Genomic DNA, 26965 nt, shown 5'->3' on the forward strand with positions numbered 1-26965 from the left:
GGGTTGGACTGGATGATTTCCAGAGGTCCCTTTCAACCTCAACCACTCTGCGATTCTGTGATTCTATGACATAAAAGTGTCTCATAAGTGCAGATCATTTTTAAGACCTCCTGAACACCCTGCCTCAGGAAAGGGTTCTGTTCTTCTAGGACATATAGTTCTTGGGGACACCTGGTAATTGTACTGCCTTGGAGCCTTGCTGTTTTCCAACGTTTCCTTCTAGGATAAACTGCTGTGCATGCTATACAAGTTTCAGGATTTCCTGTTTCAAAAAACCAAAACAGTTTAGGATAGACCCTCAGGCAGGTTATGGCAGGACGAGGGTCCTAAAATGTGAAGCATTGCAGCCTTAGGGCAGCCCAGATCAATCCTAGGGCCGTAGTCCCACTCAAGATGGGGATCCTTCCATCTGAGAATGTTCTGCTCAGAGCTTGTGTGGGATTTCACTAGAATATGGTCGTGACTTTAATGGGGTTAATTAAAGCCAAGAGGTTTAAAGGTAAAAAGTTTGGAGTCAATGAGCATGTATTTTCCTCCAGTATCAATTGGCTGAAAAACTAAACAGCTTTCTGCAAGTGAGTTTTTGCCATTATTTGGTTCTTCAGAAGCAGCAAGCTGTAACCCTGAGGTTTATGCTGCTGCACTTCTTTCCAATTGCCTTTAACAGGAACAGAATTCTAAACCATTGGATTTAGACTTACTGTGCTTTAGAGCAGAGTACTGGCAGCTTGTAAAAAAAAAAAAAAAACCTTCAAAAGCTGCACAAAGGGGAAAAAATCAAATGTTTTATATTCTATCATAGGTTTGTTCCAGAGAAGAGAAGGGCCTTGAGATCCCAGGCAGTCTTGGTTGGCAGAATAGTTCCCCCAAATCTGCTGTTCACTGAAGCAAATTTGAGTGGTTCCAAAACTGCTTTAACTAATATCAAAGACAGTTCAAGATGCAATAGCAGAAGGGTGCGGTGAAAATTCTCCAGGAAGGTAACATTTGTCCATTTCCCCTCATAAAAGCTGAGAACTCCCTTGGGACCCTGAGAAGCAAAGCCTCAGCCTTTTGATTTAAACTCCAGCATAGCCTTTTGATTTAAACTCCAGCATAAATATTGCCTTCTCTTTGTCTTTACTATGCTATTTAATTCATTTAAAAATTTATAAATTTGTGATTTTTACAACAAAACAGGTCATTTCAAAATAAAAACTGGCTCTTCACTGGAGTCATTTTGTCTTCGGTCCCGTGATGCCTCTTGTCCCCCTTACCTATTTTCAAAGATATATTTCCTAGATAACAGGGCAAAGATGATTTCAGTAGGTAGCCTATACTATTAGCCCTATTCTAAATAGCTTAGATAGCAAGCAAAGATTTCAGTGCATCAGCACAGTCTGAACAAATCTGTCTGACACTTAGTGTACTGATTTAGTTATTGAAGGTTATTAAACTGTGACTTTTTTTTTCTAGATTATCTAGGTTAAAAATATCGTAGATAATTAACTCTACATGTCCTCCAGTTACATCTCTGATTCCATTGGAGGTGTGTTTTAGAAATTTTCATACCCACTTCACCTTTTTTTTTTTTTAACCTTTGTTTTAAGGAAGTTTAACTTCTTTGCTATTCTAGGACCAGTGCTGTTTCAGATCAAAAAATCATAGGCTTTTATTTTTTAAGAGTGAATTTTGTTTTTAATCAGCTTCTGAATTTTCCTTTTTCTAGAAAGTATTCACCCATATTTAAAGGTAGCTTGTGCCCAGTATGTTTATTTTTGTTAAATAATTCATCTTGTCATTTCAAAATAGAATTTAGAGAGTGTTTTGTAGTTATTACAGTACCTGTAAAATATGTATATGTGAATTAAGTAGTATTTTTCTTGAACTTTTTTCTTTACAGGCTCATGAGGCAGCACTGGAGGCTAGGGCTAGCCCAGAGCTGAGCGATCGTATGCAACAGCTGGAAAGGGAGGTAGCTCGGTACCGGGAAGAATCTAGCAAGGCTCAAGCTGAAGTGGATCGTCTTTTAGAAATCTTGAAAGAGATGGAAAATGAGAAGAATGATAAAGATAAGAAGATAGCAGAACTGGAGAGGTGAGAATGGTATACAGTTACTAGAGGAACAAAAGAGCTGCCCAAAGTTAAAGATAAATTATTGCATTTTATTTCTCTCAGAAACCTTGGAGTGCCTATTTTGGGAAAATCTGAGTTTTTTTACTTCAGTCCTTTATTTTGGTAAATTATAAGTGTCAAGAAGCCATACAGTGTACTTTCTTTACTTGGTGCTCAAAAATAGGGCTGATGTGGATAGAACTAGAGGGATAGAAGGAGCTGTAAGGGAATGGAGACGGTAGGAAAAGTTACTAGCACTATAGCGTGTTTGGAAAACAATTTGGTTGTTCAATTTAATACGTTCCTCACATATGGGTCTCCAAAAACCAAACAGAGAATATGATTTTAAAAAACTTGGAATATTAGTTAAACAGGTTCTTCTGAAAAATGGCATTGAAACTCTGTGCTGGTAGAGACACAGGTAGACTTCAGCTAAAAAAGCTGGATGAATAGATTTACTTTTGTCCAAACTGAATGATTCAGCACTTTTAACATTTTCTATCTTTCTGCTGGAGCCAAGATGCTCTGATATTTTTCTAGGCTTTAATTTCACAAACAAAAATGATAGTATATTATGATTCTACATTGTATGTATCACAATCCTAAGTATTAGATCTTGGGAAAGGCTTGAAACAGATTCTGTTTCCTGTCTTTTTCCAACCTTTCTGTGTGCCAAGGGGGAGTTTCTAAGTAGAAGTACCTGTAGATTTTTGTGTTTACTGTACCATTCACTAAAAAAAAAATGGCTAGCCTGGAACAGCCAAATGGAAGTGTGGTTATTTCCTTTTGCCTTGTACCAGAATAGTCTTTCTAATTTTTAGCCTATCACAATTTAACTGCACGGCATTTTAGTGTCAGGAAGATTATGGGAGTAAAGGACGTTTCAATTTCTTCATGATGCCGGTGGTAACCATTCCCTGGCTTGATGATAGTCAAATTGCGGGTTCCTCTGAAAAATTTGAAAAGTTTTTTCTAAGAAGTCTTGCTAATAAATACTAAGTCCACCTTTAGGGATCTGACTTTCTGTTTTTACTATGTTCAGAGAAAGAATTAACTAGAAGGTCCAGGTAACTCTTCTAATTCCTTTCTTCTGCATCTGCTATATGCCTTCACATTTCTCTTCCTTCATCCTGTGCAAGGAAATTCGAATGATAAATCCTCTGGGAAGAAGACTCTCTGAATGTGCTAACTAAAATCAGAGCAATTGATTATACTGTGATGAACCTACTGAACTGAATGACTTTACCAGCCATAGCTTTTGGTAGGATGCATTTTGATTTTCTTGAAAGTGACACTGCTTTGAAACAGTTCAGCATGTCAGTTACGTTTTTTTCTCTCTTTGTGATTGTAAATAGCATCCTGTTAATTTACTTTATTATTTTATTTTAACCAAAATTCTCTCCACGGCATGGTATAAGCTTGAACTCCTGAAACTGAGGATGCATTCTTTTTGTCCATCTTCCTTATTTTCTAAGCGATATAACTTTCAGTCTTTTGATACATTCTGTATTCAGCAGAGCATTTAGGCAATAGGTCGATAGAATAGCTACATTTAAGTATAGACATGAGGAAAGCTAAATAGCAGTTCTATGTCATATTTTTCTGCGTGTTTTTCCAGATCCCCTACAGATGCCCATCTCAGGCATAGAGTTCACTGTGTCACCATCCTAGGGCAGGCAAGCTGACTAGGGCTCAGGAAATAGCCATCACACTTCAAATAGAAATAATGTACGAGGAGGAAATATGTTCTTAGTGCTTTGATTCTTTTTTGTGTGCAAGGGTAATTACCTGTTTAGGAAAAGCAAGCTGGAAGTATTCATCTTTCTTCATAACCTGATCTCTAGAGAAGATTGGAGTGGCAGGAGGAGCATTTTATTTTATGCAAATTTTCGATAAAAGCCTTTTTTTTTTTTGTTACATTAGCATTCGTAGTCAAACTTGGGACCTGCAGTGTCAGTCATATAGATGGCCTATAATAAAATGAGTTTATAGTCTATAAAACAAAAATAAAAAAGAAGGGAAATGAGGCTGGGCCTTTGTCTCTTTTAGAGATAAAGGCATTGGCACCCAGTCTTCACAGACTTACAAAGCAACTTTTGCTTTGAAAGGATGCAGTTTCAGAGATCCGTGATGCAATTATTAAGTTTTTCATGTTACAGTGGTAGGTTCTTGCTGTTTAACAGTCACAGACCACACTCTTGCTATGTCAATGAAAGCATAAAACCCCAAAACAACTGGACATCATTTGCTAACAATTTGATGGAATGCTCTAACTATTCAGTGCTACCCATTCCTTCTTACCACCTGATCTTTGCTCTTAAGAGCAAATAAAAATAAGTGGCCCTCTTCTCTTTTTAGCTTGCTTTCTAGCTTGTTTCTGCCAATGTTGAGATTGAATAGAATATTTCTTCTTTTGTTTCTAGTAATTTGAATAGGTGGGATTCTAGTGTACTGATTTTCTATATTGTTTCAGCTACGTCAAAGAAAAGATTACTTTTGTGATTGTGTGACTGCCTGCAGCCATGTAAAACAAGGAAGAAAAATCTAAGAGCATTCACATTCTCTAAGCCTGGTAAATAGGCATGGAAAAAACCTTACAGGTCTGGAGAGCTAAGGTGAATAGTGTTGAGTGTGATGAATTAGCACAGTATCAATTCCCAACATGATTTTTCAGATGGAACTGTAATATAATCAGAGCACTGGAAAAAAAAATTTCAAGACTTCGGTCTTTATAGGGAGGTTTTCACAATAACTTCTCATTTTCTGAATAGTTGCTGAACTTTCTGTTTGGCCTTAGTTAGTTGAAAACAACACACACCCTCCTCTTCTCTGAAAGCTTTTTTCTTATTACTTATTTATTTATTTGTTTATACATGAGCAGAGGTTTTAAGATGCCTATTAAATGTATAGGTTGGTTCTGGTTTTGTCTACTGTGCTCTTTTATAAAGCATTCTTTCATGCTGAACTGAGATATCCATACATGTTTTATATGGAAGTTCTAGAGCTATAGTCTCGATCTTCTGAAAAGAACAGATAATTTTGCCTTTGGAAAGGCCTTCCAAAGCTGTGGTCCGTGCAGAGTGAGCTAGAAATTATCTTGCTGTCTGATGCTTCTACAGCTGTTCAAACTCTTCTGTATAAAAAGAAGCTTGGTGCTTGCAGAACCATTGGTCAACAAGCAAGAGCAAAGATAGCTGCCTCTGTTACAGATTCTTACTGTAACACCAAGAGCAAGGTGAGAAGTAGTAAGTCACATTCAGAGACTAAATGTATTAAAGAAAATGGGAATTTTCAAGAGAAGGAGTCCCTCCCTGGAGTATTTCCTCACACTAATTTTAAATGACAACTAGACCACATGGCATGGGAGGAGAAATAATAACGTGGCGTCATCCATAGAAGAGAAGAAATGAGCCAAGTGTCAGGAAATTATGTGCAGGTAAATGGCGAAGGAGAAAAGCATAGGAGGAGATGAAATGAAAAGCAGAAGGCTGCTGTCTTATGCCTTTTCAAAGATGACAAAATTGTCTTCAGATCAGATTAAAATAAAGAGGGAAATGCTTTCACTCTTTACTCACTGTTGTAATTACTGGCTGAGGGGGTTGTTCTTCGACAGTGAATGGGAGGAACGTTATTTAAAAATAATGTATTAAATGCAGTGCATGCTATGCAAAAGTTTGAGAAATGCTCTAGAGTCAACATCAGATTTAAAGCACCAGCTCATTTAATTTGTGTTCTCTGTGGTAGGATTTTGTTTTTCCTTGTGGGGAGAAGGACTGTAAATCCACACTTCCTCTTGTGGGTGAACAGCTTGACAAGTTTTGTTTCTGTCCCCTGATTGTGGTGTTATAGAGGGTGTTGTAGGTGTCTGGTTATTCACTTTCTTTTTACTAACTGTTTGCTCTTTATACTGCCATTCCATAATCTCCTCTCTGTCTGTAACTTCTCATTCTGTGTTTTGTTTCCTTCCTCACTTTTTCTTTCCGTTTCTATTGTCCTGTTCTGGACCTATGAGTTGTTTTGTTTTGTATATGTGGGATTTTTTTTTTTTTTTGGACTATGCCTTTTCTCAGAAAGCACGCCTCCCGCAAATTGTACCCTCCCTACCAGGTGTCAGTCCCTGCACCGCAACACGTAGGGGGGTTTGTGTGGGACTTCCTGGGAAAGTGAGTGTTAAATAAGGCTGCTCTTTCATACCGGGATGGAATGTCACTGTTGGCTGCCCGGCTGCTGCTGCTGCTGTTTGGGTCTGCTGCAATTATGCTTTTTTTTTTTTTTTCTAGATTAAACAGGAGCTAGTTATGTCAAGTACGGTGCTAACAATCTGTGCGTTCAAGGCCCGTCACACTAGTCACAACCACAGTCCCAAGTAGGCTTGCTGCTAGCCTCCATGATTTAAACTTTGCAGAAGCTGTTGCTTTTTATTCTGATTTTCTGCTGTGTTTTGTTTTTGGTTCTAATCTCTACTATCGATTCTGCCTGAACCAGCTACAACTCAGGTGCTCTAAAGTGTATCATTGACAGAGGTCAGCATTGCCTCATTCTTACATCTCACTGTGATTATTATCCTGTAGTGAGGAAGAAAAAAACTAGAAGAGAAAAAAAATGAAGGATGATGCTAATTGTCTGGCATATGGCCGTCACAGTCCTTAGATAGGTAGTTTAGACAACGATGTGTTTGTATGTGTATATTTTTTACAGATACAATAAATGACTCTCTATACTATATATGAGAGGTGATGATAAATAGATATGAATGTGTTGTTTCAGAAGTAAGCACTGAAGGCATATATATGTGGAAGCCCTGGTTCCAGTTACAGACTTGAAATTGAATTTAGTTGAGATGTTCACTATATATGATAGATAATTCTCCTAAAGAGATAGGACACCACCTTTTTTTCCTGAAGGTAACTTGACTTTATTTTATTTGGGAACAAAGGAAGTGTCCGGCTTTGGAATATCATCAGTCCCGTTAAGGACAGTTGCACATGATGACTGTTTTAAGAGACAGATTTTGGTGAGTTTTTCTAAAAATAATTTAAGGATGTCCTGTTCCAGGATAAATCTTCAACTTTTGGATGTGTAAATATTTAAGTATTTCTGAACCAAATATTCTCAACAGTAAATAGAAGGTTCCAAAACATAGGGTGATCTGGAGAGAATGGTGAAAAATGAGAATGGTAGAAGGGAGTATCTTGTTCTGTATGTCTATAAGATGGTGATGTGTTTGTACAGTGATCTGTGAAGTGTAGAGGGAGAGAGAAATTAACTGCATGTTTCGGCAGCTTTATGGTTTTCTAGAACAGTGTGAAGGAAACAATACTAGTAAATTATGCCCTTTGCTTTTCTTACGTCAACAATTGGAAGTTGAAATACATATTTTCAAACAACTGTTTGCATCTTATAATTCTCTTTGATTTCCCAGTTGGGTATTTGTGAGAAATTTTTAATAATTTTAAAGCAGAATTCCTAAGCAGGAGCTCCATCAGCGCATATAAGTAATTTAAAGTGTAAGGGATTTTGTTAATTTTTTTAAAGATGTTTATGGCATCATAATCATCGCAGTTAAAGTTCACCTTAAGAGATGGTATGACTGTAATTCCATATTATCATATGGGAAGGCCCATTAAAGTCCTCCAAAAATAAATCCAACTCTTGCTTTGGACAAAGGAAAAATTAAAATAATTAATCATCACTTTAAAGCTATCACTTAAAAATATCTCTTTAAAATACTTCCCTCCATTTTGGTAGGATAAATCATAAAAGTAAACTGAATCTAGTCATATCATGATTGCATAGTATTAATACAAGGCAGAATTAAACTGTTGTTCTTCTTAACCATATTTTCGTATGCATGCGCACCCATAGACATACTCGTGCTCTCTTTCCTTTTCTCACATTTTCTCCCTCTTTTTTTCTCCTCCATCCTTCAAAGTACAAAGATTCCCATCCCCTTCCCCTCAAAAATCACTAGATTAAGTGAATGTTAAGATTCTAAAGTTGATCACAAAACTTAGGACATTCCAAAATTAAGACCGCCATGTAATATTAATTCACCTTTCATCTCAGCATGCAGTGTCTGTAACCATATGACAGTTTTTTTTTCCACAAGAAAATTGCCTTTTTGTCTGAAGAATGTAGCAGAAATTGTCCCTTCCCAAAAACAGGCTGAAGCTGACACCTGTCACAGAAAATTTGAGCACAATTTGTTAATATTAGGCAGAATGACAAGCAACTGAGAACAAGGTCTTGATGCAAATACGTGGTCAGACCTGTATTTAGTACTTCCAGCTCCGTCTCTGAGCTTACAAATCTATTATATATTAAGATTTTCATCATTTCCAAGGTAGGAAATGGTAGGTAAGGAGGTAGGTAAGAAAGAAGTCGTTTCTTTCTTTTTGATCTTGCTTTACCTTCATACAAAATGAACATTAGGTCTGAAGTCCCGCCTGAAGTTTCACAGAGGAAAAAGTAATATATTTTATATCAACATAGCTGCTCTAAACAGCCAAGAGTATAAGGCATATATTTAGAAAAAGACTGTTGTTTCTTGGGCCTCTTTACTCACAGGTATTTAACTTTAGACATTTGAAAGTATTCTGATTTTCAGAAGGCAGAGGTTTGCCTTATGAAAGTTAACCTTTGTTAAGGTGTCTTATGATCAACACCTAAACTCACTGAACACTTTTGAAGCATCTTAAAAAAAGAAAAAAGAGAGAGTGAGATTGCCAGTAATTACAAATCCATTTGTAAAGAGTGCCGGATTAAAAGCTATCACAGTGGTTTTATGGCGACTTCTCAATCCATCCTCACCTTTTTATTATCAAAGGATATCCTTTTTCCATTTTGCCTTTAACTGTTCTTTATTTCCCATTCTCTCCATTTTCCTGTGTTATCAGGGCAACTAAAATGCTGTGTTACTGCAAAAACAACTATTTAAAAAATTAAAGTCAGAGAACCCTGATTAGTCCAACCCTTCACATATCGAGAGGTCTGGGCTGCTGCAGACACTGGCTGAAAGCACTCGATGTGATACGCCATCATTGAACCTAAGGCGAAGTACTTGCTCCGAGATTATTTCCATGCTCGATGAGGCAGGACTGACACTTTTGAACGGAGCCATTCATCTCTAATGAACTGGGTACAGACTATCTCCTTTGTTAAATTCAGCAATGGGCTGAAAGCAATTGTTGATCTGCATTTCTGCAGACTGAGGACCTGATCCTGGATCCTCCAAGAAGCATCTTGCATGAGAGAAATACTTATGAGCAGAGAGAAGCATTGATTGTGTGCTTTTATAAAGGCTTCTTTAATGCTACAGGAAATTTGGTAGGAAAAATTCTGTTTGTTTTTACCATTAAGTCAAGGTGGTTATCAGCTATGTCTTGCAGGCCTAAGTCTATTATCCATAGTGAATATAGGAGTTGTCATCTGATGGTTTAAACTCTGTCTGCATTGTAATAGTGATGGGTTTTACTTAGCAAATATCGTGCAATACAACTGCTAGATCACTAGAATATCAGTCCTGTGATGTAATTAAGATAATTATAAAATTAGAAAGAAATTAGATAAATAATGCAGCCTGGTTGTTTGCATATCAGTTTCATTGTTATCTGCCTTGAATACATCACATCAAAAGCTTTCTTGTAACTTTGTTTAGTCAACATCTGCAAGCTATATCAGTGTATCCTTTATTCACAAACTAGTAAAAAAAAAAAAATCCCTTTTTGCACTACTGATACAGTAAAAATAAAAGTGACAGACCTCTCTGTAGTCTGTGGAGTACAGTAAGAACAAGAAGGAAAATCCTGTAGGAGCCAGTATGCAAGTGACAAAGTGTTCCCTGACCACCAGTAGTCATGTTTGTGCTCTTAGATACGTGCGTGCCTGTGTGCAGGCAGGCGCACATGCATCCTCTGTCTCTCTCTGTCTCTTTCCCCCCATCCCTTTTAGAATCTGCTAAGATGAAAGGAAAAGACCAGCCATCTTTCTTTTCACCAATAAAAGCTGTCAAAAGTGGTAAACATAAATAGCCTTTCAAGATTGACATAAGGAAGAACAAATGTGTATTCTTCCCTGTACGACAACTTTGAGGGAACTGTGAAGCCATATTAAATATACACAATCGCACCCTGTCCGGCAGGTGGAATTCAGAGGTTGACTAGGAAGCCTTCCATAAGCTTTTTTATTATTTGAGATACTGACGTGTACACATCCAAATTTTTTGAGCTACCCCCAGGAATCAGATGTAAATTGGCCGTATCTTTAAAGTAAACGAGATAGGATTTATAAAGCGAACGGATTTCTCCGAGACGACCTTTTGATGTTACAACTGTATTGTCCCCCTGTGGCACTGTTGCATCAGAGTACACAATTAATGGGGCTGGGCAGAAGAGCTGCGGCTGGATCTTGTCGGGAGGGCTGCGAGTGGGCGCGCTTACTCGAAGGGAAACAGCGCAAAGCGAAAATGAGTCCTTTGCTCTATAATGACCCTGGCTCCTTGTGTGTCTGACGCTGCTTGCTTGGGCCTGCTTTCTGGGGCAAATGCTTGTTGTGCTCCTCTGCTCAATTTCACTGATGTAGCCTCCCCGTCCTGAGATCTCACCCCCAAATCCAGAGCAGATCGGCATTTCCTCTCCTAATAGATGGCAATTCTGGATGTCTGGCACATTTTTAGTTTTTAAGCAGCAGCACATTTCCAGATTTTCTTTTAATTATAACGTACTTGCCAAGAAAACTGACGTGTTCTTCATTTCTCTTTGGATACGTGTTAATATTATCCTAAAATCCTAGTTCATATTTTTTTAATATTTCAAACCCTTATAAAAAACATGAAAAAGCAGTTAGCAATTGCTTTTTTTTTTAATAAGGAAGAATTTAGTCTGTAACAGAATGAAGATGCAGCAATAATTATTCTCCGTACAAAGCTTGTGCAGCTGGCTAAATAACATTTCTGTACTATAGAGAAAATTGCGAGTGACCTCAGCATAGCTTTTCAGATACTGTTTTACCTTGATCTTGTGCTAGCGAAAGAGGCTACCTTCAGTGCCAGTTGAAAGAAGAGACTGGGTCATTGAAATTCTACATGGCCATCCTGAATTCTATACTGAACCTTTTTTCCGCTGTTATAATGAAGGAAACAATGCCATAATTTCATCACAATGGAAACAGTAACTACTAAGGGTCTCTGAAACACAAAATGCGAGTTCTAAACCTGCGTAATCTGAATTCAATAAAAAAGACCAAGATCCTTTTTTTCCTACCTTATTTAGTCCCTTATCTAGCCAAGCAATTCTTCTCCCTTTTTTTTCTTCTTTTGCTAAGCTTATTTGACCAGTTGTAGTTCCACAGTTCACTTCAGGAAAGTATGCTTGGATTTCAGTCAGGGTTGTTACAGTTGCACAGTTTTCCATATGAATTAATTGAAGCTTTTGGAACATTATGACTTAATCGTACAGTGAGCGTGTGGTAACTTTGGCTTTTGCAAGTCTCATCTTTCCTGAAATCGCCAATTAGTACAGCTTCTACAACAACTATTCCTTAAGAACTAGATTGGAAGAATATTAGCTCAAAAGACAAAGAAAATTGTCTTTAGACTGGTTTATCTTTTTTATACCAACAGTACACTTCTCAGCTGTACCTCACTTTAAAAATGCTGCTTGTACAAATTTGATATACTGACACTGCTGTTCATAAAATATATGCCAGAAATAAGAACGTTAAATTTTGTTTATACAGTTACTTATGCAAAAAGTAATAAACTGTATAGTAGCTGGGCTATTCTATAGAAATATTTCTCTCCAGACCATATTCTTCCTGTAGGCCTTTATGTAGTGAAATCTTGCCATGGGAGATGTAAACTTACAATGTAGAAGCCAAATTGACATTTTTGGCAGGAACAGGACGTTCACTTTTCCTATCTCCTGTTTGCTGAAAAAGAATAGAGTTTAAAATCAAATGAAAAAATCACTATTTATGACTCTTGGTTGACTTATATTGCTGTTATCAGTGAAATTGACAGCAGATGCCTATGAAAAGATATTGGAGATAAATGAAAAAAGCAATAATGAACCTACGGGACCTCATGTTATACAGGGAACTCCAGCATTTTGTCTTAGTCAATCGTGCTGTTGAACGATGTTGGAGAGAACTGTCACATATGCCTGTTTGGTCATTATTGATTTTAGATTGCACCTTCTATGGGAGAATTAAGATAGCAACAACATAGGCAGAAGGGGCAGATGCTTTTTTTTTGGTTGGTTGTGGTAATCTTTTGGAAAGATTACTTCAATGTCAAAACTAAGAAGGATGAACTTTAACTTTGACAAGATAAACTAAGACTCAAAGTCTTACTCCGTGTTTGTTTTTTTTCCTTCTATTCACCTCTGACAAGTCTAGGTCATCAACAATGTAAGTGATAAAATGTCTTTCTTACTCATGGAGAGAAAAGTAAGTCCCTATAAGAAGATGGCATAAAGGAACACCTCAGGATTCTTGTTTCATCTCAGCTAATCAACCTCCACATTTTCAAAAACTTACTTAGGCTTCTTGAAGAAGGTTGCCTGCTAGTGTTGTGATATAAATCTAAACTTTTCTAAAGTTGATTGATTCCCCTTTTTCAAGAACTGTTACGTATTAGGGATTATTTTATGTACAGAAAGTTGCATCTAAGTGAAATGGTGTAATCTAATTTAAATTTTTTTTATCAGATGTCTGTAAAACGTGCAGCTCTGTGTTTGTGAAAAGTTACGTGTCTGTGTGTCATTACCTAATTTAGATCTGCTTGTTTTGTCCTGTATTCTTGAACTCTGTTATCTCTGGGCACTGTTTTCACAAACTCTAACTCTTTCTCTTTCGCATCTCCTTCCTGGATTTGCTGCTTCCTTCAGCTTCACCTCAAGGTCAGTATCCACTTTTAATAAGGGTGTTTATCAGACTATTGTATGTTAAGCTAAAACTGAGATCTCACAAAAGATTGTGCATTAAATTACATGATCCATAAAATAAAAGATCAGAGATTTGATCCACTCTGGGTAGGAGGGTGGGTTGGATAAGGTACACAATTAGAAGAAACTTGGACTTGAAGGAAAGAATCTGTATCAAAACCACGTAAACCAAAGTTGTAGCACACTGGCAAACAAGGGGAAAGACTCACTAATGAGGGCTTTCAAAGAGCTGCAGGATCAGGAATTTGAAGCAATACAGTTTAAATATTCTTAGTTTTATCTGTTTCTTGAAGAAAAAAGACTTGATCAAATTCTCTGATACATGCTGTTGAGCGCAAAAGTAGTTGCTTTAAATACTAGTCATGCACACTTTGTTAAATGTTGCATTTTTGTCATTGCATCTGTGTCTGAAACCTTGTAGTGGTGTTGCAGAGCTAGTTTTGGTGCACTTTGAGCTTGTTGTGCAGCACGTATTCAGTGCTTTAACTGAGAAAGAATCCAGGATTAGAAGTTATGATAAGTAAATTAGCAAGAAGATGAATGTGTTGAAGGTACAAAGTGATAAACTACTAGAAAAAAAACTACCAAGGGACGAGATGTTTGGAAGTCTTTAAATTGTGACTCAGTTTTAGAATTTTTTTTAAGTAGTTATTAAACAGGGATTTTTGGATTTCAATAGAGGAGTTAACTTCTATGGCCTATATAACATAAGAGGTCAGAGTACATGATCTAATGACCGACAGTTACCTTTAAAAAGCTTTGAAACCATTTTGGATTCTTGTCTTTGCTGACAGATAAAGTCTGTTTGGTAGATACCAGCTGTGACTGCTGATGAGAGAATGACTCTAATTGTTTTAGGCAGCATCTTTGCCCAGAAAGCCACCACTTAATGACTGAAGTTCTGACTTATCGACCAATGTCTGGCTTTTCTATTCCTGATTAACACTGTGAAAAATGTAGTGGTAAATGGAATCCCATGATGTTGTGATGCTGCTGACGCCTTTAAATTGTGTCAGCATTCTGACCTTGGTTTGGCACAGAAGTTGCACTTGTGGCATTGGCTGGGTATTTTGCTTCCTCCCACAAACTGGAAAAAGATTGGAAGTTAATCATGTTGTTGGTCCATCAATATCCTCTGTGTTCAGTGTGTTGTATTTGCATGCTTGTACTTGTTGGTGAGAGAAGGGCTAGCCTTGAATGATCCTCTTTTTTCAGATCCCAGAGAACAGAACTGCCAGGAAGCTTTTCAGCCTTGTGAGCATTCTCTTGTGAAATACATGTAGTATCTTTTCTTGCATGAGCAGTAGTTATATTGTATAGTCTGTATTTGCTAGCTGCCACTGTGGGTTGAGTTTGATGTGCTTTATTTGGCCAGTGAAGTCCTAAAATTTATAAAAGCTACCTGTCAGAGATACTTCTGCTTCAGTCCTTATGGCTGTAAGCTTTTGTCAATACATGCACCTGTGCCGGATATAATGGATAGGAGAGGGAACTGTTTTGTTTTATTTTATTTTATTTTTCTGAGGATTGCCGTAGTTTCTCTTTCCTCCACCAAACTGTCCATAATTTTTATTTCTGTCATTTAGAGCATACTGTAAAACGTGGCAAGAGAAGATATGACTGGAGTTTGAGTGGCCAAGTATTACAATTTTTGGAGAGTTTTCTGATAGATAAGACATCATTAAAGAAATTGTCTGTTCTGATTTCATAGTTTCTTGATGGTTTTATTGTTTTTTCAGATTGATTTTTAGGATAGCTAGGTGCTGAAATTTTCATAAACCTGTTGAAATAAATCAAGAGTGTAAGGGAGTAGGTGGAGTCACTGCTTTGGGAACTGTACAATTCCTGCTGGCCAGAAACACAGTTAAGAGATTCTCATAAGGACAAGCAGGAAAATTACAGAGGTTGCAGTACAGCTCATTTTCTTTCCATACATTTTATTGTTTGCCTGATTACTATTAGCTTCAGCATATGAAGAAGTAGCTATTCCCTGAAGTTAGCTTCTACATTAGAAGCTACTACAGGAGCCATAATTTTATTTTTCTCTTAGTGGTGTAATGGCAGTTGCTTTTTTTCTGATATGAAAACAAATGTCCCTTCCTGAAAAAGAAGTGAACTTATGGAAAAATATTAGGTAGGTCTATATTCCAGAAAAAGAAAGAAATAATCTGAATTATATCTGTTCTCATCATTTGCTTACTGTAATCAGCGCAAAACTTTTGAATTTTCAGATCTTATTCAGATCTTTCCGATCTTGTTGATAAAGGCAGTGAACCAGAACATAGTTGTGTTATCTGCATCATCATTACTGTTATCACAGGTACTTACTGCTTAGAATTCTAAGTGCCTAAAATGGATGTCTTAATGTTTCATAGTAAATGAAATAATCTCAGACTTAGAAGATACAGGGATTAAATCAATTTTCTATAAGGAGTCTGTGCTAAGCATCTCTGTTGATGACAGCTTTACATATAGAACTATCTAATGCTGAACTCAGGAGAGTAGCAAAAACCAAGAACACTGTTATGGTCTCATTACCTGCAAAAGTTAAAAAAAAATAGAAAAACACCATAAAGTCATATGCTGCAGTTCTTAGGTACATCACAAAAGTTGAAAAAATTGGTCAGGATATTATTACTATAAAATGCAAAAAGGTAATGAGCTCTAGAAATCCAGGCTGACAAAATCAGGTGCTGTAATGAGCAACAACTTTTCAATGATCGGTTTCAATACAGCAAAAGCAGGATTTCAGAATTCAAATAGGACAGCAAACAAGCTTAGCTTTTTCAGTTTTTTTTTTAACTTAACTTTAATGTATCGCATCATTGCATCTTATCTGCTGAATAATGTTGAACGTAATATTTGTCAACAATTTAATTTTTGTAATATAGCACTGGAACAGAAAAAGAGCTGGAACTAAAGTTACTTCCTGGAATAAGAGCAGGATGCATCCAACAGGAGGCTTGTCTTTTAGTGCCCTGCTTTCTGCTGTCATGTTTTCTGATAGCTTACGTCACATGGTTAGTTGTACTATCATCTTTTGAAGGAAATGATTCACATCTTGAAAGAAAGAAGTTTTCTGGAAACTTTGCTATATCAAAGAGAACATAGAAGCAATAGGAAGCAATAAAAACTACTGTAGACCTTATTTCCTAAGTGCAAAGTGGCTCGTTGATTAGATGAGTGCACACTAGCGGCATGTGTCCCAGTAAAAGCCTGTTATGAGTGGCCATGTAAAATTAAATATCAATGTAGCAACTCAAGGATAGTACAGCCTTATAAAATCAAAGTGAAAACACAGTACTATATCTGAGATAAGTATTCTCTCGGTCCTTTTTCAGATTCCTAAGTTTCTGCTAAACAGAACACATCTGACCACTAAAGAAATATTTAAAACATAGCACCATGCTATAAGAAAATGATAGATAACATAACATAAAAAGTTTTTTTAAAAAAAGAGCAGAGTAGTGAGTTACAGGCACGTAATTGAACAGATGTGTATGCTACTGTGGGTTTTTCATTGTGATGGGAATACATTTACGTTCTGTGACATCTACATCATCCTACAGCTGCAGGAAGCTATGTATCTCAGTACTGAAAAAGACCCCGGGCAATCTGGGGCAGATTTCGTGGGAGGTGTGGCTTACTCTTTGATTTCATACATTCAGAGGACTCTGGTCTTCATTCTGCCACCATGCTGGTCTTTAACCACATCAGGCAGTGATCAAAATATCTAGCACATTGAGTCAGCAATGGTTAGTTCTAGTTCAGTAGAGCTGGATACATTGTGTTCAAAGGACTTTCTAAATACATTTACTCAGTCATCTCTAAAAAGTAATGACCTTGTAATATTTATTTTCTATTTAGCATGTTTTTGCTTTTATTTTACTTAGAGCAAAAATGGCTTTATGGAATTCTTTACATAAAAAGTACTTTTTGCTTGTAAAAATGGTCCATTCCTTGTGAGCGAAGGGAAGAAGTAAGGCATCTGCAAGTGGGAAAAGGAAGAAATGAAGAAATCTTGACTCCTTGGCTATCGAGGCTGCGCTGTGATGATTTTAATGCAAAATACAACTGTGATTTTCTTTAAAGTACATCACTGGCATAGTCTTTAAGATTTCATTAATGTGATCATCAGAGCTTTCTTCCTTCATTTGAAGTGGAACCTTTAAATCTTCTGCCACAGGTCCGTTTGTTTTTCTGGCTTATTTCACTGCATCTTGACAAAACAAAATCATTCACAGCTGCACATCATGTTCGAATTCTCACTTGTCTTCAGTCTTCTATTACCTGATTTCTTTCCTATTATCTTCTGAAATGAGTTTTATTATATGAGACTCTGATGAGTTATTTTTCTTTTGTTGTTGTTGTTATTGTTTCGTTATAAGCTTGCAGTTTTCCTGTGGGAATTAGGGCTGAGATAGCATTAGAAAGACACATGATGGGATATGGCACTAGGGGAGATAGGTGTATGTCAACAACATGCTGTGAGTTCTGAAGAGCTCTGAGTGGAATGCTCTGAGGGATCAGAGCAATCCATCACAATTTTCTTTTTTTGGATATAACAGAACACCATGCTATTACCATACTATTTGAAATGTTAAAATAGAATGGTATTTAGAATTCATTTTAAAGCATATCCTTGTGTTAAAATATCCCAAAGTTAACAAATTATCTGGAGTGCCATCATCTATATCATTCATGCTTCATGCAACATTAAAGATTTTGACTAATGCATTGTGTCAGATCACATTTGATCAAAGTAATAACAATCAAAGGTTATATTTCTTCTTTAATAGGTAAATTGTATGCAAAATTTTATTCACAAATAGGGAGATTTTTTGTTTTTCTATCAAAACTATAAAAGCCAGGTGGGTTGAATTTTAGTTGCCAGAACTAATTTTTTGTAACTTTTCTGCTGCAGTAAGAACAAATAGGCTGTCCCTCACTATGTGTCCAAAGTGCGTATTTATGTCTTAAATTATTCTTCGTATGAACATTTGCATGAGTGACAGTAACAAGGGCTTTAACAGACCCTGGACTTGGCAATAATACCGTAGTTACATCAAACACAAGTGGGCAGGAGGCCTTCTTAAAAGGTCTAGAAAGGTACGAGGAGCTCCATAAATTCTCTCCCTCACTTTTTACTGATAAGGACTGCTTTCAGATCGCCCAGCTCCCTGAGCCTAGTAGGCAGAGTCTGAGGGAGGGAAGCATTAACCACAGAAGTGGAAGACCAAGTTAGGGACCATTTAAGCAAACTGGAAATTTGCAGGTTCGTGGGGGTCGAATCAGATACATCCAGGGTTGCTGAGGGAGTTGACTGATGTCACTGTGAGGACTCTTTCTATCACCTTCAAAAGTTCATGGCTGTCAGGGGTGGTTCTTGATGACTGGAGAAGGGTAGACAACATGCCATCTTCAAGAAGGATGAGAAGGAGGATCCAAGGAATCTGGATCCTTGGATCTGGAAGGTCAGTCAGCCTAAGTCCAAGCACATCAAGGATAAGAAAGTGATAGGAAACAGCCAGTATGGGTTTACAAGGGTAAGCGATGCCCTGACCAAGCCTCCAGTGATGAGGTGTCTGACTCAAATGGAGAGAAGCTGAAGTTGCTTATTTTGGCTGTAGGAAGGCTTTTGACATGGTGTCCCATTATCTGCTCATAGCCAAGTTGGCAAGGTGTGGTTTGAAGACGCTGACTGTAAAGTGTGTGGAAAATTGGCTGAGCTACCTGGCTCAAAGACTTGTGATCAGGAGTACCAAGTCCAAATAGCAGGTGGTTACTGGTGTTATTTCTCTGTGGCTGCCATCAGCAATGTTTAATGTCTTTTTAATGATTTGGATGATAAGTCATAATGCACCCTCAAAAAGTTCATGAGTGGTAACAAAATGGGGGGAGTGGTTATGGGTAATATATGCTGGAGGTCAGGGCTGCTATTTACAGTGACCTTGACAGCATGGAGAAATGGGATGACAGAAAACTCACAAAGTTCCATAAAGGCAAGTGCAGAGTCCTATATAAACCCCCTGCATCAGTGCAGGTTGGGGGCCAACTGGTAGAAGGCTGATATGCAGAAACTGCACCTCGGAGTGATGGAGAGCAAGAAGTTAACCCTTAGTCAACAGTGTCACATTGCTGTGGAGAAGGCCAACTGCATGCCAGGCTGTATTAGCACAAGCACAGGCAGCAGGTCAAAGGAAGCGGTAATTTCCCTCTACTTGGCACTTGTGGAGCTGCGTCTAGAGTGCTATGTGGGGTTTGGGGCTTCCCAAAACACGAAAGACATTGGGATACCGGAGTGAGTGCAGCGGTGGGCCAGGGAGATGTTTGGGGGCTGGAGCAGATGACATAGAAGGAGAGGCAGAGAGAACTGGGTATGTTCTAAGAAGAAGAGGCTGAGGGGAGACCGTCCTGTGGTCTTCAAGTATCTAATGAGAAGGTACAGAGAAGACAGCGACAGATTCTTCTCAGAGGTGTTTGAGGAAAGGACAAGAGGCAACAGGCACAAACTGCAAGCTGGGAAGTTTGGATTAAAAATCAGGGTGAGGGTAGTCAGATACTGGAGGAGGTGCCCAGCGAGACTGGGGAGTCTCCGTTCCTGGAGTTACTCTCAAGTCAGTAACCTGCTCTATGTTGATCTTGCTTTGAGCAGGGGATTGGACCAAATGACCTGCAGAGATCCCTCCAACCTAAATTACTCCATGATTCTGTTTTCTAGGACAAACTTAAAAATTGGTTTTCAGGGTTTTGCTGAGAATTTGCTGCATAGTATTAACATCAAAAAACGGAAGATAAATAGTACTTGTGTATTGTTTCATGACACAGCAGCTGGACGAAACAAAAGTAGCAGCCAAAATATAGTGAATTTTTCCCACTGCACTTTTATTTCTCTGAAATTTCCACTTGTATTCTCAATTTTAAAAAATAAAATATGTTGCTGGTTTCTGGGATGATACTTCACTATGATATGTGACAGTATGATATTAATAGCCTTGTCCTTTCATAAATAATTATTTGCTCAGGCTTTTTTTCTTTATAGATTTCTAACTTTGCCTATATACACATATAGTTCCTGAGAACAATAGTACCTGGGCCAGGTTTCTCATCTATCCAGAATATTAGCTCGTTCCTTCCATCCTTTTCTCCTTCTCCTTCTTTGGTCACCTTCCTCCCCATCCCCAAACATACACATTGTCGAACCTTATTGCTGTTAATAGAATCATAGAAGGTAAAATGATCCACCTCTGGCCACAGACCAGAATAAGGCAAGAATCACCATAGATCTGACGGGACGTTTGTCAGTCTGTGTCTGCAGTTACCAGGTATGCTATTATGTGTTATTACTCAGATTGAAAGAACTGTTTTCCATTTGCAGTACTCGCATCCCTTTTTCTCAGATCCTTTCTCTTGCTCGGATTATGGGCAAATAAAATGGAGCATACTTGACACAGTTCTCAGCTGCCCTATTGAGGCAGACCATTCTTTTACTGTGAGATTTTCAGCTGGTTAGGAAGCTATTCCTTGTGTGTTTAGTTTGCGTCTGTGAGTAAAAATGCTACCTGTTGTTCTTGTGTTAACTGTGAAGATCAAATTCCATTTTTGACCTGTGCACAAGATGACTTTACTACCTCAGATGAGCATTTCTGATGTTCCTCTCAATGTTTTACTCTTTGATTGAGAGCATTTCCTGTTACCACTGGTCATTGGCAAATATTTTTCATCCTGACTCCTCTGAAACCAGCTTTCCATCTGCATAGCTTGATCTTCAATTGCAAACAATGGAGAGCCCCTTTTTTGGTTGAATATGTTAGCTTTTATAACTAATCTTCCTGTTGAAGTACTCCAAGTAGTCTACATAGATTTAATGAGAAACTTACTTCATTTCCTTCTAGTCCAGGAGATAGTCCAGCCATTCTTCTTATTAAAATAAATATTGTTTCATTTTCTTGAAGTAAAAAAATGCTTCCGGTTTTTACTTTCTGTCCTGACTGACTAATTAACCTCCTGGTCTCAGGAGTAAAGTGCCCGTCTCCATCCCTCTGGTGACTCAGATTTACCAGTTAAAAACATTTTTTATATGGAATATTATTCTGTTTCAATTTATTTACAGTAATGAATAGATTTGATAAAAACAGATCAAATAAGATTGTAGTTTTGAGATGACAGTGGTGTTAAATTTATTCATTTGCAGCGTTTCCTGCTTTCAAGCGTTCTCTAACAAACTTGATCCTTTGAAGTTCTCTGTCTCCTTTTTTAAAACCAAGAGCTAGAAATTTTAGTTGCAAAGCACTCTGCTTAGGAAGACTAGAAGAGCCTCATTTAATCCTAGAATTTACAGCTGCCAATAACTGGCAGTTGAAAAGCCAGAGTGCTCAGTGCCATCCTTGACAAAAGATGGCAAAAGGCTCCGATCCAACAGAAAATTAACATGCGGCCACTTCCTAGTAGTTCCTACTCACCTGTGCTGCTCAGCTGCCTCTTGGCATTTAAACTTACGACTTCTCAAAGCCGTGGATTTACTGTGGCTCACCAGATGGAAATAGCTCTAAAAGCATGTGTTATCTTCCTTAGCTTCAGCATCAGTGCAACTTTTAGCTTCATCAGTCCCACTGGCGCTAGTAGCACTGACCAGATTGTTTCCATTCTGGATGCCAGCAAAACTCAGATTGTCTACAAACTTCCCATTGCTCTTTTAATGCCTTGAGGGGTTCATACAATGTTTTTCAAAGTCTTAGAAAGCTGGGAAGTGAAAGAGAGGTGGCATAAGTCAACTTTACAAGGACGAGAGGCAACGGGCACAAACTGAAACACAGGAGGTTCCATCTGAACATGAGGAAAAACTTCTTTACTGTGAGGGTGAGTGAGCAGTGGAACAGGTTGTCCAGAGAGGCTGTGGAGTATCCACCCTTGGAGATACTCAAAAGCCATCTGGACGTGCACTAGGTGACCCTGCTTGAGCAGAGGGGTTGGATTGGATGATTTCCAGAGGTCCCTTCCAACCTGAACCGCTCCATGATTCTGTCATTCTTGCGTCTTGCACAGAAAATCTTGCCTTCTTTTTTTTCTTTTTCCTCTTTTACTTAGTGGCCATCCTATATGAGAAAAGCTGCAGGAGAGCATTAAATGAAGTTGCTAGTAAATGCATTATCAGACTACTGCAAAATGACCAAGTAGCCACTGACTTCTGATGTGGAAAAAATGACTTTTTTTTCTGGTGCATTTAGTATACACTACCTACATAGTAACTGTCATATAATATATAATTTCTTCTTAAAGGCAATAGATCATGACCACATCTGTTAATCAAAAGGAATCTTCATTACATTATAAGTAACAGGCATACTTTTTTGTAAAGACTGCACTATTGAATTATATCAAGGTTGACAATGAGATGCAGATAACTCTTGTTTTTACTTGTTAATTTAAGACACACCTTCTTCCCTTTCTCATATCTCTTGCTTTCAGCACACACTTTACATTTTAATATGGAATATGCAGATGTATTTGCTCAGAGATGGGTTTTAACACAGAGTATTTGACAGTTTGTTTCCTTTGACTGCTTATTTCCTTGTTCTTTTGGAGTATACCTGGATCATATGAACAAATGACAGCTGAAATGTAGCTAAAGGAGTCTGGTTTGTATTTTAAATGCTTACAGCTTTATTATAGCTTTAAATAGTATTATAGCTTAAGCAGAACACTTATAGTCTGAACAAAAGCCTAACATTTGGAAGATTGTTTTAAAGTATTACTCTATTGGTTAATCTTAATTAGAAGGGTAAGTACATGCTATTCCCAATTTATTCTAATTTTTCTCCTAAATTAGGAGATGTGAGGCTTCTGAGAGCATTGCCTTTTTTGGTTAAATCTCCCATACGATACCTAAAGATCTGTTTAGCAGCAAGGGCTTGCAACTTAGTTGCAATCTCTCACTTGATTTGGATGTCAGCACCAGATGTGCATTTTTCAGCAGATGCATTATTATTATTAAACAAAATAATAGAGGATTGCCAAATTATTCTTCTTAGAACTGTTTGGAAAAGCCTTGTCCAAGGAAATGAGATGCAGCAGCACATTCTCTCCTTACTGCCTCTACTGTAGTTACATTCTCCTGCTAGGATGTTGATAGTGATTTTTGCTGTGCAGCTCAATGTACAGCATTGCTGCATCCACTACTGTCCGAGTATACTCAAGTGCTAACAAAGATCTTAAAGCAAAAACACCCTTCTTTTGTCCATGCAAGCCGGTCTGTTTTTTTTCCAGTTATTTTGTTGTTACTCATAGCACTGTTACAGTTGTTTGGACTGCTTCTGTGATATTATTTGCAGGCTATTTTAGATGATGGTAGATGCTATAGCAAGTTAAAAAAAAAAAAGTTTAGTTACTTTCCACAGATTAATGGATTTGTTCAGGACCTAATAATGTTTAACGAAGTACATAGTGCACCAATTCATAATTCATATTTCTAGTGCTTATTCAACAAATAAGAAAACATCCCTAATTCTACAGGTACATTTAATTTCTTTCAGCTTTCAATCAGACTGTTTTGGAATGCATTTAGAGTATTTTTAAAAATCACTTCCTTGCTATGTCTGTAAAGAAACAGAAGATCCCCAGACTCAGAACTGTATCACTGTCAAATTCAAGTTTATTCTCCTCAGAATAAACACCTCCTGAAGCAAAAAATTGGTCTTATGGTCTTATAGTATCTGCATTTCAGGTCCCATCAAAAACAGGTTGCTGCCGTCCCTCAGTCTCTGCGTGCACCCTTATCACAACCAAAGATTTTTTTTCTCAGTGCCTCTGAAATTGAAACTTAACACCACCAGTGAAGTCTTCTTAATGTCAAAGCTGTCAAAGACTGTGCTGCAGAGCGTATTTCATAAGAGGAAATACCTCTTAACAAATCTATTTGCTAGGCGCCAGCAGGAAATATACCAAATACTATGTTTGGAAAGACGTTCTAGATTGTGTTCCTTACCAGAAGGAGGTCTCACTCAGTAAATACCAGCATAGAGCTGTATTTTTCCTATCTCAGATTCCTATAATGGTGAAGATGCTGGAGCAAGGTACAGTTTCATGGTCACGATAACATAGCTTATTCAATCATCAACATCATTTTACATATTTCTCCCAGTATAGTCTCTGGCAATGGTCAAGTTTAGTCTTGTCAAAAGGGTCAGATTTGACACAGCTTCTTTACAGCAAACAGCATGAACAGTTATCCACTCATTTCTATAGAGAGAATCCATTTGGAAGATTCTTCTTGAAAACAAGCTTGTCTTTAAGGAGATAACATATATTAAGCTCTTTTTTTTTTTTTTTTACTTTGGGCATCCCAGGACCTTAAAAAACACCTAGCTTTTAGCCCTGAAGCAGTGTCTTTCATATTTTTTCAGAATGGTCGTGCTAGCATCACTATCCTCGAATCATTTTCCTAGAGCTACTTTGTACTTTTTCTTTTCCCTACAGAGGCAAGATTCTGCATGTTCTCATATGCATATTTTTCTTTCGCATCAGAAATTCTCTTCCTCTGAGTTGGTACATTCACTATGCTTTCTTTTTTGTCCTTAGCAACTGCTCATTATAATAACTTTTGGTAAAGACTGCGTTTTCAGTAGCTGTGAACTTTAACGCATAAGTGGCTATATGTTGATTCTTTAACTTAAAATATTTCAAAATGACAGAATTATATTCAAGCAATGTACTAAATTTCTGGAAATTTTTTCAGAGAGGACATTTCTCTATTGATAGTTTGTTCAATATATGCTGTAAGATAAATATAAGCTACTCCAGCAGAGATTTTTGAATGCTTTGCTTTTAAAATTTTATTCTCCCTGCATTAACTTTTGTTTCATTTCAATGGCTGATTTTTACATTTCATTTTTTTAATCATTATTTGTATCAGGTATTATTCTAGAGGGAATGAAAGGATTGCATACCTTTATGAAAGAAATCAACTGCTGTATTTTCTTTTTTTTTTCTTGGCTAGTGGGACGGCAGTTAAAAGAGACACGTGTGATCTTAGATCACAAAAATACCCTCTGCAACCTCAATAAAATGTCATTCATAAAGAAGATTTTATTGCTGTTTAGAAAATACTTTTTTCAGCCAAAACATGCAGGTCTCTGGAGCAGTGAGTAACTGGCTGTGTGTGATCTGCTCACAGGATAGTTGGCTCATGCATTGGAGTTGAAGGTAGAAAGAACAGCACCTTTGGGAGTTCTGCCCACACCATTAGGGCCAAATTCAACTAACTCAGCATGTAGCAGCGAGAAGGAAACCACCCTGGGGCCAAGTCAACCGTTTCACAAATGTCATTTTTGGCTTTGCATGTGTTTGCTCAATGAACAAAAGCAGAAGAAAAAATACAACAAAACAAACTTATTTGTTGAAATACTGAATGTTGTTAGTAAGGTCCATATATTATTCCTATTTTCTTAGTAAAGGAACAGCCATATCACTACCTTTCAACTTTATTTCAGGGTTCACCTTGAGTTTATGTTTTTAACACTGTTAACTTCAATAAAAGTTAAAGGTTACAAGGTTTAGGGTTGAAGGTTTCTTTTCTAGTTGAATTGCCATCAGCTTTCAAAAATAATTGTAGAACTTGATGTATAATTAATTTGATATTTAATCTCTGAAATCTGATTTTAAATTACACATCAATTATGAAATATGGTAATTTTTTCATTATTTTCATCACAAAATTTGTTTCCTACTAGGTAGATGCTGAGCGTTTAAACAGTTGGGAAGCTACACATTCATTTTAAAATGTAATAGTGGGGTGGCTAGATGCAGGGGATTATATCTACAAAGCTGGAACTGTAGATTAGTCAAAACGTGGTGCTGTTAAGGTTTAGCTAAAGCTTTTAGAGTGTCTTGTTTTGGCATATTGTATCTGGCTCAGTCTAAAAGTGAATCTTGGATTTGCTTAGTTTGATATGAACTTGCACTAGAAGAAAGAATTTCTGTATATTCCAGCTGTTAATCCTTCAATTTTAGCCAGTTTGTTAAGACACCTTTTTCTTTTCCTCAAATTATTTTGAGAATACTAAGATTACATTTGATTTCGTCAGGGTTTGTGTGTAACATGGGTACTACTTCATGACCGGAGAAAAGCCTGGTTTATTCTCTATTTTCATTTGACTGAGGAACTGAAGAAAGTCTTCTGTTCCTGAAATAGATTACTTTGGTAGTGCTTTAGAGTATGCATGAGACTCATAAGCTTCCCACCCTTAGTAAAGCTTCTCTTCCTATTAGTGTATTTATTATGTACCTTTCTCTAAATTCACTGTCTGTTGATGCAGTATCATCTCACTGTCATGACGAAAATTGTTTCTGTATATGTGTTCCCTGTTGATCACTTTACAGTATATCAGATCATTCCAAGAAATTACATTTCACAGGGGAAGCACCTGTAGCATTCAGATTTGGCGTTTGCAGTTTTGATTACATTTCTTGGTCTTCAGCTGGACTGTGTAAGTCAGAGTGTTTAATACAGGAAGATTAAAAAAAACAAACAAATCATGTTAACCTCTAATTAGGCGTTGTATGGCCACATATGGGATGATGTCATATTTGACACTTGACACACATTCAACCTCAAGAATCTTAGACCTGAGTTTGCATGCATTTAGTTAAGCCTAATGAAATTATTTTTCAGGGTAGTATGTTAGTATATTGCAGGCTGATTGCTTTTGCTGGTTAGGGCTTGCTAGTAGCATCTCATAAAACATACCACATAGCATTAGTAACTGGTCCCACACCAGTGCTTGAAATGTGTTATCTATAAGTTTTAGGCAATGTTAACAAGTAAGGTGATGGATTTCTTTCTAAGGAAGTTTTAAGTTAGAGGAATTTTTAGGCTATATTTCTATTTAAATTGAATTTCTAGATTGTGTCTGATTCATATGCCACATGCT

The 26965-nt window shown here is 37.3% G+C and overlaps 1 protein-coding gene across 20 annotated transcripts in view; it reads left to right on the forward strand.

The window, feature by feature from the left end:
• Nucleotides 1-26965, forward strand: part of ERC1 (ELKS/RAB6-interacting/CAST family member 1) — a 311410-nt gene that overhangs the window by 130816 nt on the left and 153629 nt on the right. For 11 of the 20 annotated variants that reach the window (XM_068947249.1, XM_068947332.1, XM_068947277.1 and 8 more), the window contains 2 exons: nt 1883-2076; nt 12981-12992. In XM_068947249.1, the coding sequence (XP_068803350.1) occupies nt 1883-2076; nt 12981-12992 (206 nt within the window). The remainder of the gene's footprint in view (nt 1-1882; nt 2077-12980; nt 12993-26965) is intronic. The other 9 variants (XR_011141700.1, XM_068947267.1, XM_068947285.1 and 6 more) reach the window with 1 other exon arrangement.

The sequence above is a fragment of the Struthio camelus genome, chromosome 1 (assembly GCF_040807025.1).
Source record: "Struthio camelus isolate bStrCam1 chromosome 1, bStrCam1.hap1, whole genome shotgun sequence".
In the NCBI taxonomy this organism is placed as follows: Eukaryota; Metazoa; Chordata; class Aves; order Struthioniformes; family Struthionidae; genus Struthio; species Struthio camelus.